The sequence below is a fragment of the Desmodus rotundus genome, chromosome 1 (assembly GCF_022682495.2).
Source record: "Desmodus rotundus isolate HL8 chromosome 1, HLdesRot8A.1, whole genome shotgun sequence".
NCBI classification, from domain to species: domain Eukaryota; kingdom Metazoa; phylum Chordata; class Mammalia; order Chiroptera; family Phyllostomidae; genus Desmodus; species Desmodus rotundus.
In genome coordinates this window covers 129,686,929-129,711,112 of record NC_071387.1, presented here as the reverse complement: position 1 = coordinate 129,711,112, position 24,184 = coordinate 129,686,929, and the positions used below count along the sequence as shown (strand labels likewise).

General features: G+C 41.5%; 1 protein-coding gene across 6 annotated transcripts in view; it reads left to right on the top strand.

Annotated features, from left to right (window-relative positions):
• Positions 1–3,303: 3,303 nt before the first annotated feature.
• Positions 3,304–24,184, top strand: part of ZNF608 (zinc finger protein 608) — a 105,429-nt gene continuing 84,548 nt past the window's right edge. For 2 of the 6 annotated variants that reach the window (XM_024571474.3, XM_053910745.1), the window contains exons 1-2: positions 4,866–5,907; positions 6,921–8,012. In XM_024571474.3, coding sequence (XP_024427242.1) covers positions 7,107–8,012 — 906 coding nt within the window. In that variant the 5' untranslated portion in view covers positions 4,866–5,907; positions 6,921–7,106. Of the gene's footprint in view, positions 3,589–4,864; positions 5,908–6,920; positions 8,013–24,184 lie in introns of those variants that run through there. The other 4 variants (XM_045204472.3, XM_053910748.1, XM_053910753.1 and 1 more) reach the window with 4 other exon arrangements.

Here is a 24,184-nt window from a genome sequence, read left to right as displayed (position 1 = left end):
AGTGTTTGTGTGGGTGTTTAATAAATCCCCAATTCTATATTCCCTAGAAACCAGGGCAGGTCACCTGCCCACTGCCTTGAGGCAGGTCTCTTCATAAACAACCCTAGACAGATAAGAATCTTTTCTCCACAATCTTTCTTGAGCAGTCAGAAAGTTTCTCATTTCGTCTAAATTAAGTTCCTCTCCCCATAAATTAAGCCCATATCCAGGTAGGTTTTATATATAACTTTGCTTTCCACTGTTTCTCCTTGACCTTGAGTAAATCTCATGTTGATGTAGGAATAGATTTAGAAGAGCTAGGCCCAGGTATAGACAAAAATAAAAATCCCAGAAATTATTTCTTATCCTTAATAATATACCAAGAATCGGAGGAAATACACACACACACACACACACACACACACGACAACAGGGTTTTCCTGTGTTACTGCTTGGAGCAAAGGTCTCCTCAGCATTATGTAATTCTGCCCTTAAAAAGGAGTAAAAATCTTGCACCAGGACCTCCTGATGGGTGCAGTAAGCGCAGCGGCAGAGCTGGTGGTGGTGGTTATTGGAGACGAAATGACACTCCTTACCTGCTCAAACTCCTCCCAGCGCCTCCTAGACTCATTTCCAGACAGGCCCCCCCTCGAGCACATCCTGCCTTGACACACACTGAAATGTAAAATTACAAAGGGGACACGCTACAGAACAGTGTAGTAGGTGTTATCAAATACATGCATACGGATATTAGCAGGGAGACCGGTGTATTCTGTTACCTCGATAAAAGATAGACATAAAATTGTCTTTTCTAAAATAGAATTGAGCTTACCAATTTTGTGGAGGGGGTGGCTTCGATTTTCTAAGCTGGTCATTATCTTAGCGTCAGTCATCAGCTGATAGCCTTCTGATGTCTCTTGATTGGCCCTTTTGTCAAACAACACAAAACAAACACACCGCAAAGCTAGTGTAACAACTGGTTTATTCAAATCTCTTGGAAGAACTTGAAAGGCAGGAGTAGGGGTGGGTGGAAATGGAGTGTGGAGATGTACTGGAAGGAAAATGCTCGAAGTTACTGAAATGGTTTGGTTAAATATGTGACTGAGCTGAGTGTAAGTGTTAATCTTTCACCAGGCGGGTTTGTCCAAAGGGTTAGGTCAAGATCATTTGAGTATTAGGAAGCCTACACTTTGTTTTTCCCAAGGGAGTATGTTGGAGGAGTGCTTTCCCCCTTTTCCAACTTTACCAGGTCTTATTTTCTATGCCTTTTGAAGTCCTGTTGTTTTAAGAGCTATTGATTTTTCCAAAGTGATATAAAATATGGGGTAGCCTTGGGCTTCCAAGGCTGAAATGTAGATGACATTCTAGGGACACAGAAAGTGCCCAAGAGTGATCTGGTCCTTTGAGGAACCACCCTTCCAAAGGGGAAAAGTTAGAAACCACCATATGGTGCTGGGTTACAGGACCTACACAAATTGCAAAAGCTGTACATTAAAAAATATAAAACTAACATCAAAGTTAAAATGGAGGGTAAGTGGATATGAGATACCTAATTTGCCCCATTTTATTTGTTAATATACAGCTTTGATTTGAATACAAATCTATTTAGGGAGATCTAGGGACTATTACAGTTTGCGTTCCTCTGGTTAATGTACCCCAGAAAAGGGTGGAAATTGCTCTTTATTATTGTTTGCAGCATCAAATCTAGTTCATGTTGGGTTGCAAAATAACTAATTGGCATTTGTGTGTGTATGAACTAAATATACTGAAAGGTAAAACAGGAGTCAATAAACATTACTTAAAACATGACAAATATTTTTATTGATCTACAAAGGTATCACTGAATATTTACATCTTAAGCCATCTTCTGCTAGCAGTAATTCACTCTCTAGGTCCATTTGACTCGGTTAAGACAACTCTCTTAAATTGTAGTTGTCGTGGGAAAATTTACAATCCCAGTAGCTCTGGATCTTCAAGCGTGGAATCCTGATGCTTTCAATTAAATCCAGAGCACTGTTTGACTTTAGAATTTCCTTATTATAGCTCCTTAAGTACTGGAAAATAACAATAAAAATAAAAAATAAAAGTGCTCTAAAGGCTTAATATATATAAATACATTAGCTTAAGTGTATTAGCTGGTACAGTACAATACTGAACTTATTTCATACTAACCTCTTATCCTGTGACCTCAGAGTCCTATTAACTTGGTTGCTGGCATTTGTCCCACAATAAACTCTAAAATATTTCTCTGTTCTTGGTGGATTGCCCTCTGCAGTAGTCAGAGGATTCTGACATCCCCCCCTTCCCAAGGTAGGGTTAAAGCTTTGGGGAAAGGCACACGCTGACAATCCGTGGGGTTAAAAATGCCGACTGGGACTGTTTAATGGGTTAATCTTCCTAGCATATTTTATCTCCTACAAATCGTTTAAAAAAAATGAGGCTGGCCCAAGGTGTGAATATGGTTGGCTGGGTCCTTATTTTGTATTTTTTTTGGAGCCTCCTAGGGCCAGGTGGGAAAGATTTGTTACTAATTCCAGGGCAGAACCATTCACTTAGTGGTGGTTAAATGGTTGCCAGCTTTCGCACTCCAGTGCTGGTAGAGCAGAAGACTGGAAACAAAAGGGTTACTTGTTTCCCCACCACCGCCTTTACCCCCAGATTGATTTTTCTTATTTAATCAGCGAGTAAAAAGAGAGACACAGGGAGGAAAAAAAAAATGGAAGAACGGCAAAGTGGTGGGGGAGGGTTGAAAGCCAGAAGCTGCTCTACAGAAAAATAAGTCTTGGGAGTTCACGCTGCCGAGTCCTTGCAACCAAGGAAGGGAAGCCAACAAAACGCTCGCAGTCATTTCTACACAGCCAGCCCCCCTTTCCTCCTCGCTACGCGCTAGTGGCTCATTTGGCTTCCCTCTGCCACCGAGAGATCACATACATTATTTCCCCCAAGATAACACAATCAAACTCGTATTTACCGACATCCTCTCCTCTCAGCCAGCCTGTTTGAGATTTGTTTTAATAAATGTTTTACGTGAATGATGTAGTAATTGAAACGGGCGCACCATTTTTTCCCCTTCTTACTGCAGGAGGCTCCTCTACCCCAATCTGGATGGAAAATAAAACGCTTTGTCTCCACAACCACCCCCCACCGTACCCCCACCCGCTCTCAGTGTGTGTTTTATACGTGTGTATTTCTCAACCCCCTACAGTAGCCAAGAGAAAGCAGCTAGCCAATGAGAGAGCCCAGTTTCATAAAAGCTGCTCTCTGATTGGCCCAATGCGAAAGGGCAATGGGAACAAAGAAAAGTCCCTTTCAGGTATAGAGGCTGAGAGCTTCTTTTGCTCCACTCCCCCGTGTGTGTTGTGTTTCAGTCCTGATTTCAGTGTTGCAGAACAAGCTTGTGTGTGTGTGCACCAGGGGGATTTTTTGCTTTCTTTTTATTTTAATTTTTGCTTTTATAAAAAATACACAGGACAGTCTGTGACATTTGATGGTCCATCTTCTTTAATAATAAATTTGTTGAAGAGATTATAATTTCCAAAATAAAGCGGCTGCAACCAAACACATTCAATGCAGTTAGAAGGAAAAGGTCAACTCGATGCAATACAGACCGTAAGTACGGTTGCGTGGTGTGTCTCTATATAGCACTTAGCGGGGACTTCATGCAGGGGAATGTGCGAGTTTTATGCATTGAAATGAGGAACTAGTTACAGGGTTTGGCTTTTGCATTGAGAACAACAACCCAAGAACGGTGAATTTTAGCCAGTGGAGGGTGAAGCATTTGTAACTTCACACAAATTAAGCTCGACTGGGCACTCGGGGTAACTTAGAGTAAATTACCTTTGGGCTCTAACCCAAGGAGAATAAAAGTGACACAGTTACATACCCTGGTCTGCAGTGTCCATTCTGGGGCTCACCTCACCTCCTCCCTCTCCTGTTCTAGCTGGGCAAGACCTTCTTCCCAACCGAGCCAGGAAAATGGGGGCAAGGGCAGAACAAGACGATTTCAGTCTCCTGTCACATCTAGTGCCCAATAATTTAATATTAAACAAGGAAATAGTCATCCATTACATCTAATGGTTATTATGACCATTTTCCACCTCCTTAAAAAAAAAAAAACCAAGCAGCAAAAACATTAAGAAAAAGCCCCACCCAACCCAAACAAACCCACAAATAGTAACAATGGTGTGTTTATTACAGGACCTGGCTTGGGAGCTGGTAAAATATTTTTCTTTGTTTAAGACAGGAGGGGTCCCCTAAAACCAAAGTAGCTTAGAAAGTGCCCTCCACCTTCGACTACGCGTCCCTATCCCTGGCCCCTTGGGAAAGCCTACAAATTGCAGATAAGTTGAGGAAAGGTTTATAAGGTGTTTCTTTAAAACATCTGCTTGCTCTTGTGCTCATTACATTTCACTCCTTCCGAACTTCCGAGAGCACAGGTCTGGGAGAAATGTTTCACATTCATAACTTGTAGCTGCGCCCACTGAAGGGGGTGGGTGGGTCGGCGGGGTGGGGAGACTGTGTGCAGGGGGAGGGGAGAGACCTTCAGCTATTTTTTTTAAAGACCAGATCAGTATTTTCTTGATACGCTTGTCACCATTTTTGTTCTCACGACAACCAATTGAGCCCTTGATCCTCACGTGATGTGAAAGGCTAGCACTGTAACAAAATCGCTCCTTTTAGATGGTTGGTTGTTGCTAGCTCGCCCATCCCCCGTCTCCCAGCCCCGACATTTCCAGCAAAGCGACTCTCCACTTCCAATCCATCAACAATTCATTACTGCTTTTAGCTTCCAAAACGCCAGCTAATTAAAAATACTAAGCCAAGCTCAGGGGCCATCTGACTAAACACAGGAGGGGGTGGGTGAAAGAGGAGAAGAGAAAAATAAATAAAAGGGAGACGCACCGTTTGCTGCGACTGTAAACCGGGAAAACTGTCCTGGAAAAGGTCGCCTTAAAAAAAAAATCTTTTTTTGACTCTAATTATCGAATTACCGCCTGACTGATTGGCTTGAGCGACAGCGGATTTTCCCCCCTCGGGGACTATACTAGGAACTCGGTTCCTTTTTCTTGAAACAACATAAGACAGGAAAACATCACATCCTTTAGGTTTCGAAGGCTGAACCAATTTTAAACGCCGTTATTTTCCCTTCCCTTCCCCCCGCCCCCCCGCCCGGAGCGAAAGCTGTTATAACTGGTTTATCAGCTCACTGAATCATCCGCTCCCCTCCCCCTCCACACCTTTCTTTTTCTCCTCTGGCCCCGCTTCTCAACCCTTCCTTTCTTCCTCCTCCTCCTGCCTCCTCTTCTTCCCCCTCCTTTCCTCTTAAGTTAGTTCAAGAAATCAAATCTGTCAGGACAGGCGGAAAAATGCCACTTCCCGACTAACAGGCGGAATCCAGCCCAGATTTTCAGTCCTTTCTTCTTCTTCTTTCTTCCCTTTCACTAATTTATCCCGATGTTAGCACATTCTGTCTTGTTACTAGCGGACGCCTGTAGGTTTGCTACATGGGATCATTACTTACTGATCACGGTGACTCTGAAGTCTGGAACTGAAGGCGGAATGAGAAGTTGGGAAAACTTTTTTCTCTAAACTCGCTCTTTTAAAAAAAACTATTATTCTCGATGCTTGTTAAGAGGAAAAAAAAAACCTTTGGTGCTTCTCTTGTGAATGTGAAACATTATCTTCCAGCTGTACAGTGACACATTTTTTTTTTAAGGAGAAAAGGACTCCTGATCCGTTTGCCAAAAGGGGGGTGGGGAGGTGGAATAATGTTATCGAGTGATTATTCTGGCTGAGATGTGTTGTTTGGTTTCTTCCTTCTTGATCATTTGGTGTTTAAGTAAAATGAGGCACAGGCTTGTTTGCCGAGTGGAGTGGGAAAGGCATTTTGATTTGCTGGCCTAATTAAAAAATGATAAAGGATTAAAGGTAAGCAATGTCTGTGTGTGTATGTATATTTATTTATTTTTCTTGACAATCAACTGTTAAAAAGGGGCTGATCCCTTTAAAAACCGTTTTAACTGATCTTTGTCAAACACACACTCATTTGCGGTCATTGAGGCCACCTTGGCGCAGATCACTTAAAGTGTATGTCTTAATCAGCCTCCCTGTGCAGGCGGTAGCCCCGTATTTCACAGATTGAGCAAGTCTGTGACCTAGGGCTGTGGTAGAGTTGTTTAGATATATATATTTTTTTTAATCGGAAGGCAGATATTTCACTTTTATTTAACACTGTCTTTTCTATAGAGAAATGCTCTTAAAGACGTGTGTGTATTTCAAAAACAAAATTGTGTAAACTGTTGGGGAAGAAAAGATAGGAGGGGAGGGGATGTGTGTGGGGGGTGGATTATTGGTTGTTTTTTCTGTTCCTTACTGGGAACAGAAACCAGATTGCCCAGACAATTTGTAAAAAGAAGTAATAAAATTAGAAATAAGGAAAATTTAGCAACATCATTCTTAAACTAACCTCAGAGAACTTCCAGGGTCTTGTTTTTTACACTGTAAGATCTAGGATATGCTCAGGGATGTTTAAAGCCGTGTTCCTGCCTCTTGCCTGAGTGTTCAAGCTGTGTATCCGATGTTGAGATATCACTTGTACGTGTTAGAAAAAAATCCTAAGCTCTTTTCTTTCCTCTTTTTTTAAACCTTTCTGGAACTGACTCAGATCCTTAAGATATTTTAATGCCTTACAAAAGTGATTATCTCTGTGTTGTTGCTAAAGGGACTTTTCTTTTTTAGCTACTGTAAGATGCTTACTGGCATGGGTATGTTTTGGGGGGTTGGTTATTTTCCTTTATACTTGATATTGGACTGTGGAGACAATACATGAGCCACCTTACTCTCCATCCTTCCCTGTACCCTTTACTGACTCCCCAGTATTAATCGTTTTTTATTCTGGTAACACCCAGACAAGAAATATTCGACTTTTCCCCCCTTCACAGGAAAAGGTGGACCTGGACTGAAGGGTGTAAAATCCCTGGACACATTCCTGGGCAGGAAAAAGAAGAGGAAGATTAGAAGATTTTTTTTTTTTCCCCTAAGAGAAAGCCCAGCGGAGCTAAACGAATGTCCCCTCATCTCCAAAGGAAAGTTCATCGGATTTTTATTCTAGAGAGCTCATCTTCAGGATGTCAGTGAACATTTCTACTGCAGGAAAAGGTGTGGATCCAAATACAGTTGATACTTATGACAGTGGCGATGATTGGGAAATCGGGGTTGGAAATTTAATAATTGATTTGGACGCTGATTTGGAGAAGGACAGACAGAAATTTGAGATGAATAATTCCACCAATACCACTAGCAGCAACTCTAAGGATTGTGGAGGTCTGGCCTCCAGTGGGGCCGGGGCTACCACAGCCTTATCCGATGGCCTAAAATTTGCTTCTGTTCAGCCTTCTGCTCCCCAGGGGAATTCACACAAAGAGACCAGCAAATCAAAAGTGAAAAGGAGTAAAACTTCTAAGGATGCTAATAAATCTCTGCCTTCTGCTGCCTTGTATGGGATTCCCGAGATCAGCAGCACTGGCAAGAGGCAGGAAGTCCAAGGGCGCCCTGGAGAGGCAACTGGCATGAATTCAGCGCTGGGTCAAAGTGTGAGCAGCGGCGGCGTCGGCGGCAACCCAAACAGCAATAGCACCAGCACCGGCACCTCCGCTGTCACCGCAGGGGCGGCCTCCTGCGGGAAAAGCAAAGAGGAGAAGCCAGGTAAAAGCCAGAGCAGCCGAGGCGCCAAGCGGGATAAGGATGCAGGGAAATCCAGGAAGGACAAGCACGACCTGCTTCCGGGCCACCCGAATGGCAGTGGCGGCCAGGCCACTTCTGGGGGGCACCTCTATGGCTTTGGGGCCAAGAGCAATGGAGGTGGCGCGAGCCCCTTCCACTGCGGGGGCACTGGGAGTGGCAGCGGCGCGGCTGCAGGGGAAGTTAGCAAAAGTGCCCCGGATTCAGGGCTCATGGGAAACTGTATGTTGGTAAAGAAGGAAGAGGAGGAGGAGGACAGCCACAGGCGAATCAAGAAACTGAAAACGGAGAAGGTAGGATAAAGTCGCCTTCCTAGATCTCCCACTTTCCTCTTTGTGTGCATTTGTGTGGGTGTGTGAGGGGTTGTGCCTTTGTGTGACTTTTACACTTCTTAGTTGTGCTTTCTGATTCCTTGAGAGATTTCTATTACATGCATCCTTTCCCTGAAAATTGGGTGTGGGGGGAGCTTACTTGGGTGCAGGGTTGAGCTCTTGCTTCTCCTGCTGCTGGTGCTGCTGCCTGTGGTGCTAGTGTTTGGGTCCCCAGGTGGGAGGGCCTGGGTGCTCTAAGTACCTTTTGCCCTGCAAAAGGGCTCCTGGCCAGTCAGCCAGTGGTGGTGTGCTTTTAATAGAAAACCTGTGCATGCACCCGCTTGACTCTTGTCCTGGTTTCCCCCCTAAGGAGAACGGTCTTCTGCTTTAATTTACATGTCCTAGTATTTCTGGTAATGTGTCCTTAGGTGCAGGGCTCACCGTCCCTCCCTGGTGAGGTATGTCAAGGATGCTCACTCACAATCCACCCTCAATCACTTATTTTTTTTTTCCAAAAAAGTCAAAGGATCTCTTTCTCAGATGGGTTGCTTTTGTTGGTCCTGAATTAAACACCAACCTTGGTGTTCCTGGGTCACTGGTTTCATAACTGTAGAAAGACTGGAATGGTTTTTTGGTGGCTGCTAGGTAGGACTTCAACCCTTGTTTCCTCACCCAGTTTTTAGCTGGAGATTTAAGAGTGTTATCATTTAGATTTCTAGCTTGTCTGGGAGCTGAAAGGTTGCTTAAAAAAAAAAAAAAGTGAAATAGACTTGGCAGATTGGTGTTCCTGCAATGTGCAAACATAGCCAGAGGATACTAGAGTTATACCTTGCTTTAAACAGTGGGGATTGTGGACTTAGGCGATTTGGACCCTTCCTCCCATCTTTGTTGTTGTATTCAAGTCCAGTTAGACCCTGCCTTTGAAAAATCACCCCCTGTGTTCTGCTGCTTGGTGCTGGAGGCCTGTGACTTACTGGTCTGGTGATTGTTGTACGTTGAGCTATGTCCCAGGACTGAAGGTGTTCTGTCCACTGGGTAGGTTGGGAGTGAGCTTGGGGTGTGAGTGATGTTTCTAAAAAAGTTATCTTTAGATTAATTCTACAGGTTGTGCCTTGCCGAAGCAAAATTCATATCATGTTTATGGTGTGGTTGTTTGGAAATATGCTTACTAAGTAATTTGATTTTTGCTATTTCTAACTTGATCAGAATTGTAAGACGTCTTTAGGTAAATTTTTTGTGTACAGTTATTCACTGCTTTCTACTTAAACCATTATACTTGTGTTGATGTGTGTATTCAAGATTTAAGTTGGGGTACAGGAATGAAGTTTTGATTTGATGATTTTAGAAGTTGATGAAGGTACATTGAAGTGTAGATAATGCCAGAATCGCAAAAATGCTCCGAACGCTTCTTTTTATTCATGTCCCCTTGGTCAGACAACATTTTTACATTGATGAATTTCAATGGAATTTTTTAAATTCTAGGTTTTAATTCTTATGTTTAAATGTGTAGTTTCGCTTAATTTCTGCTAAAAGGCATTCTGAAATCTTATTACTTAGTACAGTAGGGCATTTACTTTTGTTGCCAATAGTCTTCAAATTGCAGTTCTAATCTGCTCTAACTATCTAGATGAATTGCCCTAATCCAGTGCTCACAATGGCTGTGGTTAAGGAGTCAGAGCCATTTGATTGGATTCACTGCTGCGTGGAATGTGGGAGGTACTGCCCTTTTGCATTCCCCTTAGCCTTTTAATCTTCCAGCCAAATGTTCACATTCAACAATTTTGTTTAGCTGGCAATCGGAACATTTCAGTATCTCAAAGCCTGCTGTCATGGCAACTGAGATTAGAGCGTGGTGTCGGTTCTCCAGTGTTTTGTGTTCTTTTTACTTTCCAGTCACAGAGGAAACTGGATGAAGAATGGAAGAATTAAATTATTCATACCCATGTAACTCATCTTCAGTCAGAGCAGCATAAATGTGATAATATGAACTACATAAATGAAGAGCAAACAGAGTCACGACAGGCCTGCAATGGAGGAGGGGAGAGGGCTCAGGGCATTCAGTTCACTCCATGGTGTTGGCGCCTGGCACTTCAGGGATGGTGCCCAGGGACTCCAATCCTGCAGGCTGGCCATTCTCTGTCGAGCTGGGTGTTGGCCCAGGAACACTGTTCCGTCAGACTTTCCTCCCCACCCTCACCCCACCCCACCCCAGAAAGGCTTTTCCTAAGAATGTTCTCATCCTTGGCACACAGATATGGCACTCCCTGCACAGATGCCACCCAGGGAACGGACACTTAATTCCCTCAACGTGTGGTTGTGTAAATTAGACTTCAGTTTAGAAAATACTTACTCATGGTAGGAGGGATACCTACTTAGAAGGTTAGGAGGTAAAGATTTAGTGGGACGAATGTCACCTGACAAAGATATTTCAACACTGAGGCATCCTTGAGACGGGTTTTTTGACCTCTGGTACAGTGCTTTAATTCAGTCTTGCTTGATTATCTGAGTTTGTGAAGGGCAAGTGCCTCAAAAGTGAAGATGATTAATTTTCAGCAATCAGATGTGTCTTATGATGGGCCACATATGAAAACCAAAGGGTATGTGTGTGTGCTTGTTTTCCTCTTCCTGGTTCACAGGAGATTCATAAGACTGGCTGTCACCGGTTAATTTTCACAGCATACTTAAATGTCTATTTTTGGTGTGTTTATTCTGTTTCTTCACTACACAAAGTCATGTAAAACATGATAAATTGGACCTCATGAAACCTAATTAAATCAATGAGTGTTCTACTCCTTTATGTGGAAACCACAAGTATGTTGTAAAAGTCGCCACTCCCTTAATACGTGAACAAAATCAAAACATGCCATAACTCTAAGATGTTTGAGCTCTATTTCTATAGCCCATTTTGTGGTTAAGCCACCAGTGACATGTCTGAATAAGTAGATTTGACGGGTTGGCTTTTGGCTGTTAAAACCTGCTTCTCCACCTTCCCCCTCCTTTCTTTTGAAGCATAATAGCCTGTGTTGAGGCTCTTCTGCATGGCTCCTCCTTAGCTGTCTTAACAGTTTTGACTTATCAGACACAGGCATTCAGCTGGGCTAAATGGTTAGCGATACATAGGTCTATTTGATCGCTGGGAAATTCAAAAACACATAGGTGACTTCTTAAAATCGGTGGCTACTTAGACATGAAAGGCAAAGGAGATCTTACAGTTGTGTCTTAGGGTTCTGACTACTCAGTACATGTTCAGAAAGGAGAATTGTTTCTCCAACATCATACTGCTTTCTCTAAGCTGGTCCTTAACTGCCTAAAGGGGGTGTCTGCAAATGGATCTGTCTATAAAGGATATCATTCGTTGTATTTTATTCTCTCGTAGAGGCCTTTTAACACTTCACTAGGGAATTCTGGCACATTTTCTGAGCGAGTGTGAGCAGTTTAAGAACATATTTTGATGAATGAGTTTTGTGGATGATATATGCTTTCCCCCCCAAACATAGTGCCCCTTACAAATTCTGCCTAGAGAGTGCAGTTTATCTACTGTGAAATAAAAGGGCCGAAAGGTCACTTGCTATAATTAAAGAACAAAGTCCATTGTTGTTGGACAACAAACTGTTTTGAAAGCTTCACAAGGGATTTGGCTGTTAAAAACGTTGGTAACTAAGGGTGGCTCCCAATCAACATTGATCTGGCTCCTTTTCTATGGGCTTCCTCCAAGGGTGATGTGGCTTTTGAGGTGGGTGCAGAGGGGCTGCCCTTTCCCTAAGGAAGTTTTCTGTGAGAACCCATGCAGCGTGGAGAATCTGTATGACTTAGGAACATCACTGAGTTCTGAGCATAGTATTTGAAACCTGCTAGGTTTGCCAGAGAGATTTAAAAAATCCACACAACTGATCACGATTGAGCTAAAACGAGATAAATAACATTTAGCAACTTTTAATAACTTTGCAAATAGTCTGTAAAAAAGGGGTGGGGAGGAATTGATTGTCCAGATGTCACAAGGTTAAGAATGCTCTTCAAGTGAAATTGCTTGGCTACAAGATGGTTTTAATTAGAGTGTTATAAAGACTTATTTTTCCTAAGCAGCATTTTATAGTTAGTAAATGAAATGTATGCCGAAAGTGCTAAGCAGAAATCTCCCTAACCACAGAGGTGTTCAATAACCAGATTCAAACAACATGGAAAGTACCATCTGTTCTTCGTTTTCAGCATGAAAAACAAGGATTGAATGGCTGAGATTTGCCCCAATTTTGACTGTGTCTGTGTATGTTTTTTTTAATTTAAAAAAGTTCACCTGGTACTTCATAGAAACTTGAAATTGCTGTAATATGAGCAACACTGTGAAAACACATGTTTCTACATTTATTTTAACCAGTTCCACTTTTATTTAAAAAGATTTCCAGAAGCCCAGCCATTGAACACTTTCTAATGGTTATTCAGTTCCTGCAGGCAATCACAATGAGGGGTCAGTTCTTCAAAGATCTAACCATTTAGTCAGTACCTGAATTATTCTGTCAATTTTCCCCCTGGAGGCAAAGGGGAGCAAAGGCCTTCACGGGGGAACGCTGGTCAGCGTTTATCGGTTAATCTAATTGTAGGTGATAGGGCTGTGGACTGGTGTTTCCTGTACAGAGAACCTTACTCTCCTTAAGAGCTGTAGTCTAGGACTGTTGATAAGGAGGAATATACTCTTGAAATGATGATAACTTTTTGAGTCCTTGACTTTTAGAAGCTGAGCTTTTTGGTTCTGGTTTTAGTAAGACCCCTGGGTAAAAACATTATCGGGCCTTTGTTTGAGGTCTTTTATAGAGGCTAATGACTGGGCTTGTGCCTCCCCGAGATAAATGACATTATCTCCGAGAGGGCTGACAGGAAACAGACATGTTAATGGTGAAGCTGCGGGGAGGATCTGCTCGGGTTCTGACAAAAGAGTGGAGAAGGGACCCCTGCTTGTGGTCATTAACACATAATGCATTCTTGCTCTTTCTAAGAGGCCCTTGATAATTGGAAAGCTATTTTAGCCACAAGCACTTAAATCATAAATCTACTACTCCTAGCTCCTCTGCATTCTTAAAAGTAGCAAAGTAATGCATTTTTTTAAAAATGGTGGCACTTGTGGGCTGGGTGGTAGTGACGTTTGGGAGAGCTGTGCCCTTGTCTGTATCAGGTGGGATCTCTCTTTAGTCTTTCATCATTGCTCAGTCATCCCTCTGCTTTAATAAAGCAAAAAAAAAAAAAAAAAGTAACCCAAAAGCTAAAAAGAAATCATTTTCATACTTGAAGATGTCTCACAGGAGAGGGATAAAATCTATTTTTTGTTAAGTGGGGGGAAAGATTTTGCTCAGTGATTTGAATTTGATGAAACCTGCCTTTTGAAGTGTATGTTTAAAAAGTCATGGGTATAACTGAGTTTCTATGCAGTTTAAACTCTGCTTCTTGAACGGAGATAATTGCCATGTTGAACACACTCTAGAGGTGCAGAAGAGGTGGAAGGATCATGTTATTCTATTCTTTAATATTGAACACTGGAAGTTTTTCATAGTAATTACTGTAGCACAACATAGTTTTGATTGCCAGCACTCTGAACTTGCCAGGGATCTGAACATTCAGGGTTTTGCTTGAAAACTAAACAGTTTACTCCTAAATTACATATTTCTAGCGTAACATTCTCATAGAACATGGAAGCCAAAACTAGAGAATACCTGGCTGTCCTTTATAGCAACATTATGGTGGAAATAACCTTTCTTCACTAGGATTGTTGTCAATAAATAATAATTTCCTCTTAATCTTTACATTTAAGGTTGTAGATAAAGAGAACAGGAATGACTTAAGTCATCATTATAGACTAACATAGGGATCATACTGGTGCCGTGTAACCCTGGTATTGCATAGGTGTGTGTACATAAATGTTATAATTGTGTATATAGATTGCTGGGTTCGGAGTGGATTGAGAGTATCGCGTTAGTAGGGGCTTCCTCCTCCTCCTCCTCCTCCTCCTCCTCCTCCTTCTTCTTCTTCTTTTTAAATATCCGTCTTGATTTCATGTTGGTTCTGCTGCAGGGTAAATGAGTCCATTTGTGTCAAATTCTCTTCCCCACCTGAAGTTCCACTAGTGGCTAATGTTCTCTGTTGCAAGTTCTTTTTAATTTAAGACAAAGGTTTTGGTAACTGTAACAAAGTTTTTGCAACTGAATGAAAGATTGTTAAATTATTCAGCCAGTTGACCAGCAGTTGGGCCTTATAATGTTATTTTGAGAGGTCTAAGGATATTCAAGATGGCAAGACCGACACATTGCTTCTGAAGCTGAGATCTGTATATTTTCGAAGGTTTGGTTAGAACTACCTTTGGGTTTTGCCTGAAAAACTGAAATGGTTACAAAGCAAATACTTCTTACATTTGGATAGGTCAGTGGGTTTTGAACTACGTGGTACTCATCTGGTAATCAGAAGGCTTCTCTCCCAGACCTCCCCAACCCTTCAGGGAAGCTAAATGAAAATTTAAAAACATATATTACAGTTGTAAAAGAGAAAAGGGAAGAGTATTTTAGTTATAGCAAATGGGTTTGAAGGGATGAATAAATACTACTTCTGATTTTTCAAAGCTACTCTCTTCTTTCTCCTCCCCACCCCTGCCTCACTTGATTAGTATTCACTGTGACATTCTAGCTCTACCACTGAGTGGGTTTTTTTTTTTTTTTTTTTTTTCATCCTGGGAATCCTCATTGTCAGCTAGCACCTTAAGAAAAATGTGCCTACAGGGACGTTTAGGCATATTCCAATAATGCCATATGAATGTAGCTTTTACAGTTTAAAAATATATTGATTATATTTTGTGTTGTACATAATGATTTTAGAAAGCAGGTATTTAGGTTGTGGAATCGGCTTATTATGTTAACCGGAGAGCAGATGGCATGGTGCCACAGACGTGTAATTTTACTTAAAGGGACTTTTAAGGTTTTGATGTGTTTTCTTTTCCTCTTATTTCCCTGATGGCTTCTTTTTATTGAAGGGTAACTTAAGGAGACCTGGTAGCAATTTTACTGCCTTCCCCTGACAGTTTGAAATAATAGCTTGGTCTTTGGTTGCACTGATCTTCTACCAGTCAACTTGATTCTGGTTTTTGTCATGTGGCAGTGAATTAAAAAAAAGAAGTGTTTGTAGTATGTTTTAAGAAATGGACTCTTTTATGTGCTTCAATTAGCAACAGACGACAAAGTCACAATTGGTCACACTTTCATAAACTCCTAGAAGTCACTGTTTGTGCGTCCTTTTGATTAAAGAAAACGCCTGGTTGGTTTCTTGGGAAAGTACATCTGGCCCTCGGGCTGCTTTAGGTACACCTTTTTGTCTTCCACATTAGTCACTGAAGGTGCAAAGGTCATGTCTAAATTGTTCCTAGTTAGATTAGCAAGCCTTCCCCAATCTGAAGGGCTGTAGTCTTTTTGGTTGCTACACGCACCACATGTTTGAATTCACTTGGTGTAAAAGTATCATTTGTTTCTAATGCCTAGATTTTACAGTTTTACCCATTCTTCCCTTAGAACATCATTAGGATGAGTTGGAAAGCATCTCCTAATTTTTTTGCAAAGTGTGCATAAGCCAGACCAGATTACTTTTGGATTTCCTGTCACCTCCTTGGCTGATTTTATGGATGGCTCATGTTAAAAGCAACAATAATGTTTGAATTGGAAGGGTTGGAGCCTCGGGTTTTCATTCTCATGGAGAACTGTTTATTTGTGTGTGGTTCACCACAGTACATGGATAATGCTATCAAATCTGTGCTTTATTATAGGCTTATGCCTAGCACAGCAGCACTTGAGTTATGTGTCTCTGTGTTTTAGTTTTTTGCCAATTCTTTTGTGATGGAAATGAAATTAGAACTGAATCTTTGCAGCCAAGGGGAAAATAGGCACAACAAATAGAAATTGTCCCTTGAGCCAGTTCAGAAATAAGCAGTGATGATTTAAAGAAACATTTTTTTTTCAAAGTAAGTGAAACATACAGAAAAGTGCTTCATTTAACTTTTCCGTGAAGATTGCTGGAAGATGAGCCCACTCCAACAACTAGGCTTTATCCCTTTATATTCTTTCACATCTTAAGTAACTGATTGAAAAAAAGCAATTCACATTCTCAAACACTGCAACGGCTTTGAAGGTGGAATCTGAGTAAGTGATATTGTTTGCTTCTGCTCCCCAAAGGGAACAGCATGATTTTAAAACAGAGCAATGGAGCTTTTCCGCATCAAACTCCATTTGGCCAATTGCATTTACATTCCTTGCCCAAATCCTTCACCAGCCTTTCCAGTGATGCCGCAGCAGATGCCAGACACTGAAGTAGAAAGCGAGCAGCTGTTTCCATTACTCCATTGCTGTATTATCCTCCGCAATCTGCTTTCTTTTGCTCTCCCCTCCCCCACTGTTGAAATAAAGAAACCTCTCGCTCCAACTTTTGTGCGCTCCACTTTATCAGTCTGCAGGTTTATCTTATCTGGACCCCTGGTTTCTTCTGAAGGCCTAGTTTATTGTTTCCCAGCGGGAGCCTAAGGAGCCCCTGGAGCCCCAGGGGTGCGGCCCCCGGGCTGTGCGCTCCCTGTGGGGGGCGGTGGGGGCACGCAGCCCACAGCCAGGACGTGCCCTCCTTCCCTCCCTGGACCCGTTTATAGCCCTGAGCGCTGTAAATCTGTCAGCTCTTCGAGAAGCCCTCACCTCTTTCTTCATTTGCTCCAGCTTCCAGTTTGACAACGTTCCCCTGAGGCGGAATTCTAATCTGCTTCCAATTAGTTGCAAAATGTGACTGAAATTTCCACATTATGACTGCTGTTTTACTTGCACGCACACATCTAGAAACAAATTAATGCTCTTGAATATTTTTTTTTTTGAGCCCTTGGATTTACTTTAAGAGGAAGAGTTTCCAACTGTTGTGGAATGACTTGCAGGACTTGTATTTCTCCCTCAAACCCCTGTATACTGAAAGTATAGATGAGGCCTGTCCATAAAGTATCCGGCCGTGCAATATGAAAAATAGACATTTATTGAAGAAATTAAAAGATACAAGGAACATTGCACACAGGACAATGATGCTTCAGTCCCCTTCCGAGTAGACACCATGGGACCTCACACAGTCCTCCCAATCACCATCAGCTGCCCCATCCTATTTTTCTGAACCTCATCGGTGATCTGAAATCTCTTCCCTTCCAAAGGTCATTTTAGTTTTGGGAAAAGGTAGAAGTCACAGGGTGCCAAATCTGGGCTATAGGGGGCCTGAGTCACCTGGGTGATTTGATGTTTCACCAAAAAACTCTGCAGGAGATGTGATAAATGAGTGGGCACATTGTTGTGATGAAGCTGCCAATCACCAGTTGCCCATAGCTGTGGCTTCCTGAATCATCCAAATAATTTCTGTGGAGGAACGTTCAAGTTTAACACAAAATTTGATGTAGATTCATTGCTCTACTCGCTCAGTCATTTTGAATGCCACAGCCACACAGTACACAAGCTCACTCAATGGCATCTACCTCCCCCCCACCCCATGAGTACAGTGAAGTCTTCATTGTTCACACATGCACATTCCAGTCCACTCTCCTTGGCTGTTGTGCAAACCATTCTTGTTATGTTAACAATGGCCGGACTTTTTCCAGACAGAATATTTCTAGATATACATCACAACATCTAGGGTGGGGTTCCCCCATCTCTCAATAAGATTTTTCCATCTTTTCAATATTTCTCAAAATGTATTACACACATTTAAGTTAAGTTTTGTAGTATTTCTAAAATAAAACAAGCATGTTTGCCTTGAACAGAGGGGTCCTGATGCAGTGTTTTAATAGAACACAAATGTACACAAATTAACTTCTAAATGTAGCTTAAGTATACTTGTCCAAAACAGAAAATACTTGTCCACTTGTAAATTCTTTCATTGGATATTCAAAAGCTGTAAACCCAAATAAACAAATTGGGTGATTAACTGGCCTAACATATACAAGGGCAGCACAATATTAAAGATGTCATGATGGGCTTTAAGTGTGTCTAGCCAAAGACCACATCCTTTACAGCACGCCCTTCAAAGCTATTGGAACGTTTGGGCTGCAGTAGTTATGGTGGCTGGCTGGCTTTCTGCTACTTTACATAATCCACTATTAGGAGAATGTGCTGGGCCCTGGGCTTTGGGGGTCGTTCAACTTTGAGGGAGATCATTACCCAACTCTGTTTCCCCCTTTTCAGTGATTTTTTGAAAAACAAAGATATTGAGCACTGGCTGGTTTGGCTCAGGAGATTGAGTGCCTGCCTGCAAACCAAAAAGTCACCGGTTTGATTCCCAGTCAGGGCCATGTGCCTGTGTTGCAGGCCAGGTTGCCAGTGGGGGCGTACGAGAGGCAACTGATCTCTTCCACATCAATGTGTCTCTCCCTCTTTTTCACCCTCCTCTAAACAGAAATAAATATTAAAAAATACAGATATTGTTCTGCCTGATTATATGTAAATATTAGAGTTCTTTAAATCTTTGCTGCTGAGAAGGTCAAGTTTAACTGAATTTATTACATGTCTTAAAAATTTTTCTCATATATTGGCAAATTTTACTACAAAGGCAGTGGGTCTCTGGCTCAGTATTTGCAGAAAGGAGGTACTCTTACATTAAAGGATGCAAACATTCAAATTTACTGGTGCCTTTTATAGTAGCGTTGGGTCCTCACCATCTTGGCAGATTGATATCAACAGTCATTCGGGCTTTACAGAGGTGCAAAGAATTTTATTGATGGTCAAGTGGTTATGTTGATCACATTACTTTGTATTAGTTTCTCAATAGCACTTTCACATGTAAATAGGTCAATTTTTTTTTTCCAACATCACTGTCACATCTGATCATAAAAGCTCTGTAATGATTTATTCATTACGTACTTTTTTTTACACGCTGTTTTCAACCTCTGTAACTCAGGGGCAGAGCATTTATTTCACTTCATTTAAAACAAAACATTTTATGTTGTATTTATTATATATAGGATACAAATTAAATTATTTTATTTGAAAACTTTTAGCTATGCCAAATTCCACAAAAGACATGAGTTCTCTTTGTACCGCTTCCTTTCTTACTCAGTGACTGGTAGTAGAACAAATAGCCAGATTGAAACCCTTAAAAAATTTAAAATGTGGGCCTTTAAGATTGTAGAGACCTCCTAGGTTAAAAAAAAAAAGGAACTTGTTGCCCTATAGTGAAAGACTCACAATAGGCACAATTGTGCTAGCCCCACAAGTCCTGGGGTTCACTAATTATCCTTTAATGAGGTCAGTCTGCCTAGGCTTTTTCCCTACCTTGGGAGGAAAATCACACAAGACAGTTGGAGTTCAAGTGGATCTTGCTGTATTTGCAACTTAGCATAACTGCTTTGAAGGTCCCCAGGGTGCTTAATTGGAGCTGGGCATTTTTGTTTTGGGGGAGACTACACACAGCTCCCCATTGTGTGAGTAGAAGCCACTGTGCATCTTGGAAGCATTACGTGCTTTTGTTGATGGTGCATAGCTTTATAAACTCCAAATGAGCTTATTGCCTTTTAACCATTGGGAGCACTAAATAATGGAAGAACCTAGAAGTCTCTGGGTTGGTTGGGTAGCTGCCAAGCAGTTAAAAAAAGAAAAAAAAAAAGGAATGAATGGTTTAGTTGTAAGGCGAACCATTTGTTTACAGATTAAGATTTATTCGGTCACTAAGTCCTGTGAACCGGGAGGTGAAAGAATGAAATTGTAAGGTATAGGAATTGAATGCCCAGTGTTAGGTTTTGTGATCATGCTCGGCTGTTTCACCCATTTTTCACAAAAGAAGAAGGAATGAATGGTTTAATGGTGAGAACTGCCTGGCCAAGTGTACTTCTTAAGCTGTAAAAAGAGAGGGAGAGGAAGGTGGAGGCAGGTTGTCATTTCTTTGCTGCCTTCAATTTCTAGGAAGCTAGAAATTGAAGGTGCTTCCAACTGAGAGAGGGACAATGGCTGCTGTTGAATTTTCCTGTTTGTTCAAATGACTGGAAATAGTGGTGGTGGCAGTGATGGTGGTGGGGGCAGGGAGTGAAAGGTAGAAAGAAGGTGTGTGGCAGAGGGGGTGGTTGGTGGGAGAGTCTTTGTTAAAATGGCTCTAGACAGGGCACTTCTCTTGAGTCACTGGAGCCCTTTATGGAAATTCTTCACCATTTTGTTAGCTGGTGGCCACGGTACCAAACAGAGAGGAACTCTCCAGCAAGGGCAGTGAAGTGGTATAGAACGGGTGGGAGCAAGGGAGCGCAGTTGCCAGGCAGCCAAAATTTCAGGATGCCTTTTTTTTTCTCTTAAGGACTAGATTCTATCTAACAATAGAAGACCAAAAGCCACAGCATTTGTTCCCATTGTAGTTGTAGTCTGCCCTTCCAATCCTTTTATAAATAACAGGCTTAAGGAATCACCAGTAAAGTGTTGTTTTCTGGAAGTATCGTTGTCAACACTCCCCAATTTAGTTTTTATTTTTACATTAATCTTGGGAATGAAACCCTTTATCTCAGAGTGCTCTTTTGTGTATAAACTGTCACCCTAATGATAACTCAGGATGCTTACAAGTGTTGTTTCTCCATGATGTCTTTGTGTTCTGTTTGGCCGTAAGAAAGCAAAGCCCATTCCTTCTGAGCATTAAAATTACTTGTTTGTCGCTTGATGCATATTAGATAAATAGAATGTTTTAATATGTTAAATTGTCTTACCATGATCTTGTTTTGTTTTTCTCCTTACTAAATTCTGGTGCTGTTATTTGGTGTCATGGTCCTTTGGAAATGGCTTGAGATTTTAGTCTAAATTACGACTGATAGTGTCATTTTGTAGACCTTTTTTTTTAGGTGTGATGGTGAGCAAGAGATGGGTAAAAGGAACAGGGGAGCAAAAAGGGTGTAAAGATTTAGGTTTAAATGGATTCAGCCTTCTCAAATTAGTGACTTTTTAATGTGCTGTTGTTCCCTCCAATGCGTTTTTATTAATATTTTCCATATCAGTGAAGAAAGAGCCTGGATTCTATTTGTGAGCATCCAATAAAATTTTAAAAATTTCAAACTTTTAAATCTCATAAAATTTAGCACTTTTATAGCCATTAACTAGGCTAAATTTCTGTAAATACATTTTTATAAAATCATGCAAAAAAAAATTATGTGTTACCAAATAGGGAAATCCCTGCCAATGCTTACCAAAATCTGATTTCTTTGGGTGTTGTTTGACTGTTAGTATGTGCTCACCCCAGGTTTACTTAGCAAACCAAAGCAGAGGTGCCTAGATGAAAAAAAAAAATAGCTCATGTTAATATTTGTGAGAGCCCAGAGGCTTTGCAGGCTTGAAATCTTTTTACAGTTTTAATCCCTCCGGGAAAGAAAGTTTGTGTTTTGTTTTGTTTTGTGTTTATCAAATTGTCAGTGTTTCCACAATGTGAATGTTTCTGAGGGTTCAAAAAACCATGTAAACATACCATATTTGAGTGAGTTTAGTCCTTCCTTGCTCACATGTACACAAAGCACAGGGGAGCTGCTTCTGAGCTCCCTGCATATTAACAAGGGTTCCGCTCGTGTCTGGTTCCCCTTCTCTAACCTCTCTATGGGCACTATTTAAGGGGATGCTTTTTATTGCCCCCATAAAATGTGAAGGGAAAAATGCTAACCTTTTAAAGATGCTCTGAAAATAATTTTTATAAACCTGCTTACACCCAGGTCTAGTACTTTCTATCTTAGCTCATATTAAGGGCTTAGTTAAAGTCTCCTTTGAAAGGCTAGCATATGAATCCATAAGCCTGCTATAAATTCATGTACATTATTTCCTTGTAAGAACCAGTGTTTTCCACTTACCCAGAGCTAGCACAGCTCTGGAGTTAACTTCCAGCAGAGAATCCGTCCAGTTTTAGGTTGATAGCAGTTCTGTGGTAGCTTCTATTGTTTACCTGTGATTAGATGACAACGCGGAATCAGTTGCCCTTGTTGGATTTCAGCTCTGAAAGCATATTGAATCTTACAACACGTTGAAGTTTCCTTTTCTGACACTTATGGTAAAATCCGAAGATGTTCGAACATTTTTGTACTTAAAAAAATCTAGAAAATGCCTAGTTCATTCAAATGACATCTGTACTGGTGTTCAACCCATAGACACAGATCTCTTCAAATCACCTCCGGGTCAGGCGAGCACACTCTGGAAGTTAAACGCTGGAGGGAAAATAGGTGCTGTTTTATCTTCTGTCTGTAAAATAAATTCTGAAGGCTTTTGAAGAATTTCATGTTCACTCCGTTGCGACTCACTTTGGGATCTAGAGTGATGTCAGTTGTACAAACACTCTGTGCAGCGAGGCGCGTTGCCTCCATGCTGTTTGAGCCTGAATGTGCATGCGTAATTGGGGAGATTATTGGAGAGAGCGGGTTTGGCTGTGGTAGATGTGGTTTAAATTCTAGCACTGAGCATGGCATTTACTTTCTCAGCTTACCCACAAAGTCTGTGACTAATTTGGTGAATGTGAAGATTTTAGTCCAGATGGTTAGGTTTAATTGTAAAAACTGGAAAAATTTCAAAGTACCCTTTGGGGAAGTGCGGGAAATACCAACTAAACAACAAAAAAGAATGGAAAGTAACTACAGGTTACTAAATATAGCGTATTTGTACGTTATGTATTTATAAACACACATAGACACTTAATGTGTGTATATACACCAGCGATTTTCAACCTTTTTCATCTCATAGCATACATAAACTAATTACTAAAATTCTGCAGCACACCAGAAAATACATTATCTTTTTTGCCAGGGTGACAGAAAAAGAGGTATAATTTTGACTCATTCACGCTGGACGGTTATTGTTGTGTGAGCTGTCGTCACTTTTTTAATTTTTAAAATTTGACCATCTCAGGGAAGGGAGGTCAGTGCCCCGACTAAAGTCAGGTGTTGCACCTTTTAAACAGTCTCGTGGCGCACCGCTGTGCCTCTTGTGGAGCGTGGGCTGAAGAGCACTGATACGTACAGAAGTCAAGGAGAAGCTTGAAGAATCTGTTCTACTGGTTTGTATGAGCAGATAGGATCAAGAAGAAAGTGATTTTTAATGTTTAATGATTTAGTATGTCTGTTTAAAGTGATTTGGCCTTTCCTGGGCTCAAAATAGGTTTCCTCTCAAGTGTGTTAAGAGCTTACCACTTTCCTGTCACCCTCTCTTTTCTTGGTTAGAACGTTGGCAGTTACCTCGGCAGACCTTAGGGAATACCACCCTTGCTCAGGCCTTGGCTCATGCCCCCTATCTGTGATACCCTCTGAGGCCTGGGCCAGCCTGTTCTGGTGACACTGCAGCTGTGAAGCTCAAAGAGTGCGTCAGTTTGCAGAAAGGGGCGGTCAGATGGTGGTCAGTGCTTTCGGAAGACGAGCTTACTTTTCAGCTTCTGTGTATTCTTCACAGTTCTTGCATTTGGTGGCCATGCTGGAATGAGTACAATGATCTGTACCGATGCTTTTAAAGGTCTGATACTCAAGACCTTTTGCTGGTTGCTGATAGAAATGGGGCCCTCGCCCTGGCTGGTGTAAAACCAGCCAGTGGACTGAGTGCCGGCCTGTGAACTGGAAGGTCACAGGTTTGATTCCCAGTCAGGGAACATGCCTGGGTTGCAGGCCAGGTGTCCCCAGTTTGGGGTGTGTGAGAGACACCGATCCATGCTTCTCTCGCCCATGTTTCTCTCCCTCTCTTTTGCCTTCCTTTTCCCTTTCTCTAAAAATAAATAAATCTTTTTTTTCTTTAAAGAAAAATTGTCCCCTCTTCTCTTTTAGATGGTGACGCCACTGACCTGAATCTTGGGCCAGTAAATTAGCTTTGAAGTTGGTGGCCTCAGAGGGCTCCATAGTGAACTTTGTTTGTACTACCTAGAATTACAAGGTGAAATGGAGGGAAGAAGAATAACGTAAGATGGACAGGAGAAGGTTAGACCATGGGGCTGTCAGTAAGATCTGCCTTATTCGAGTGGAATGCCTGGGGTTTATGGCGTAGTGATGTGCAAGACAAGCAAATGGATACATTTCTTACAAAGGAATGGGAATATGCCCCCAAATTTATATATAAACACATTTCATAATATTCAGAAAATGTAGAGAAATGAGTTAAATTTATACGTATTGTATTTACCATATATCTATTGCTTTAATA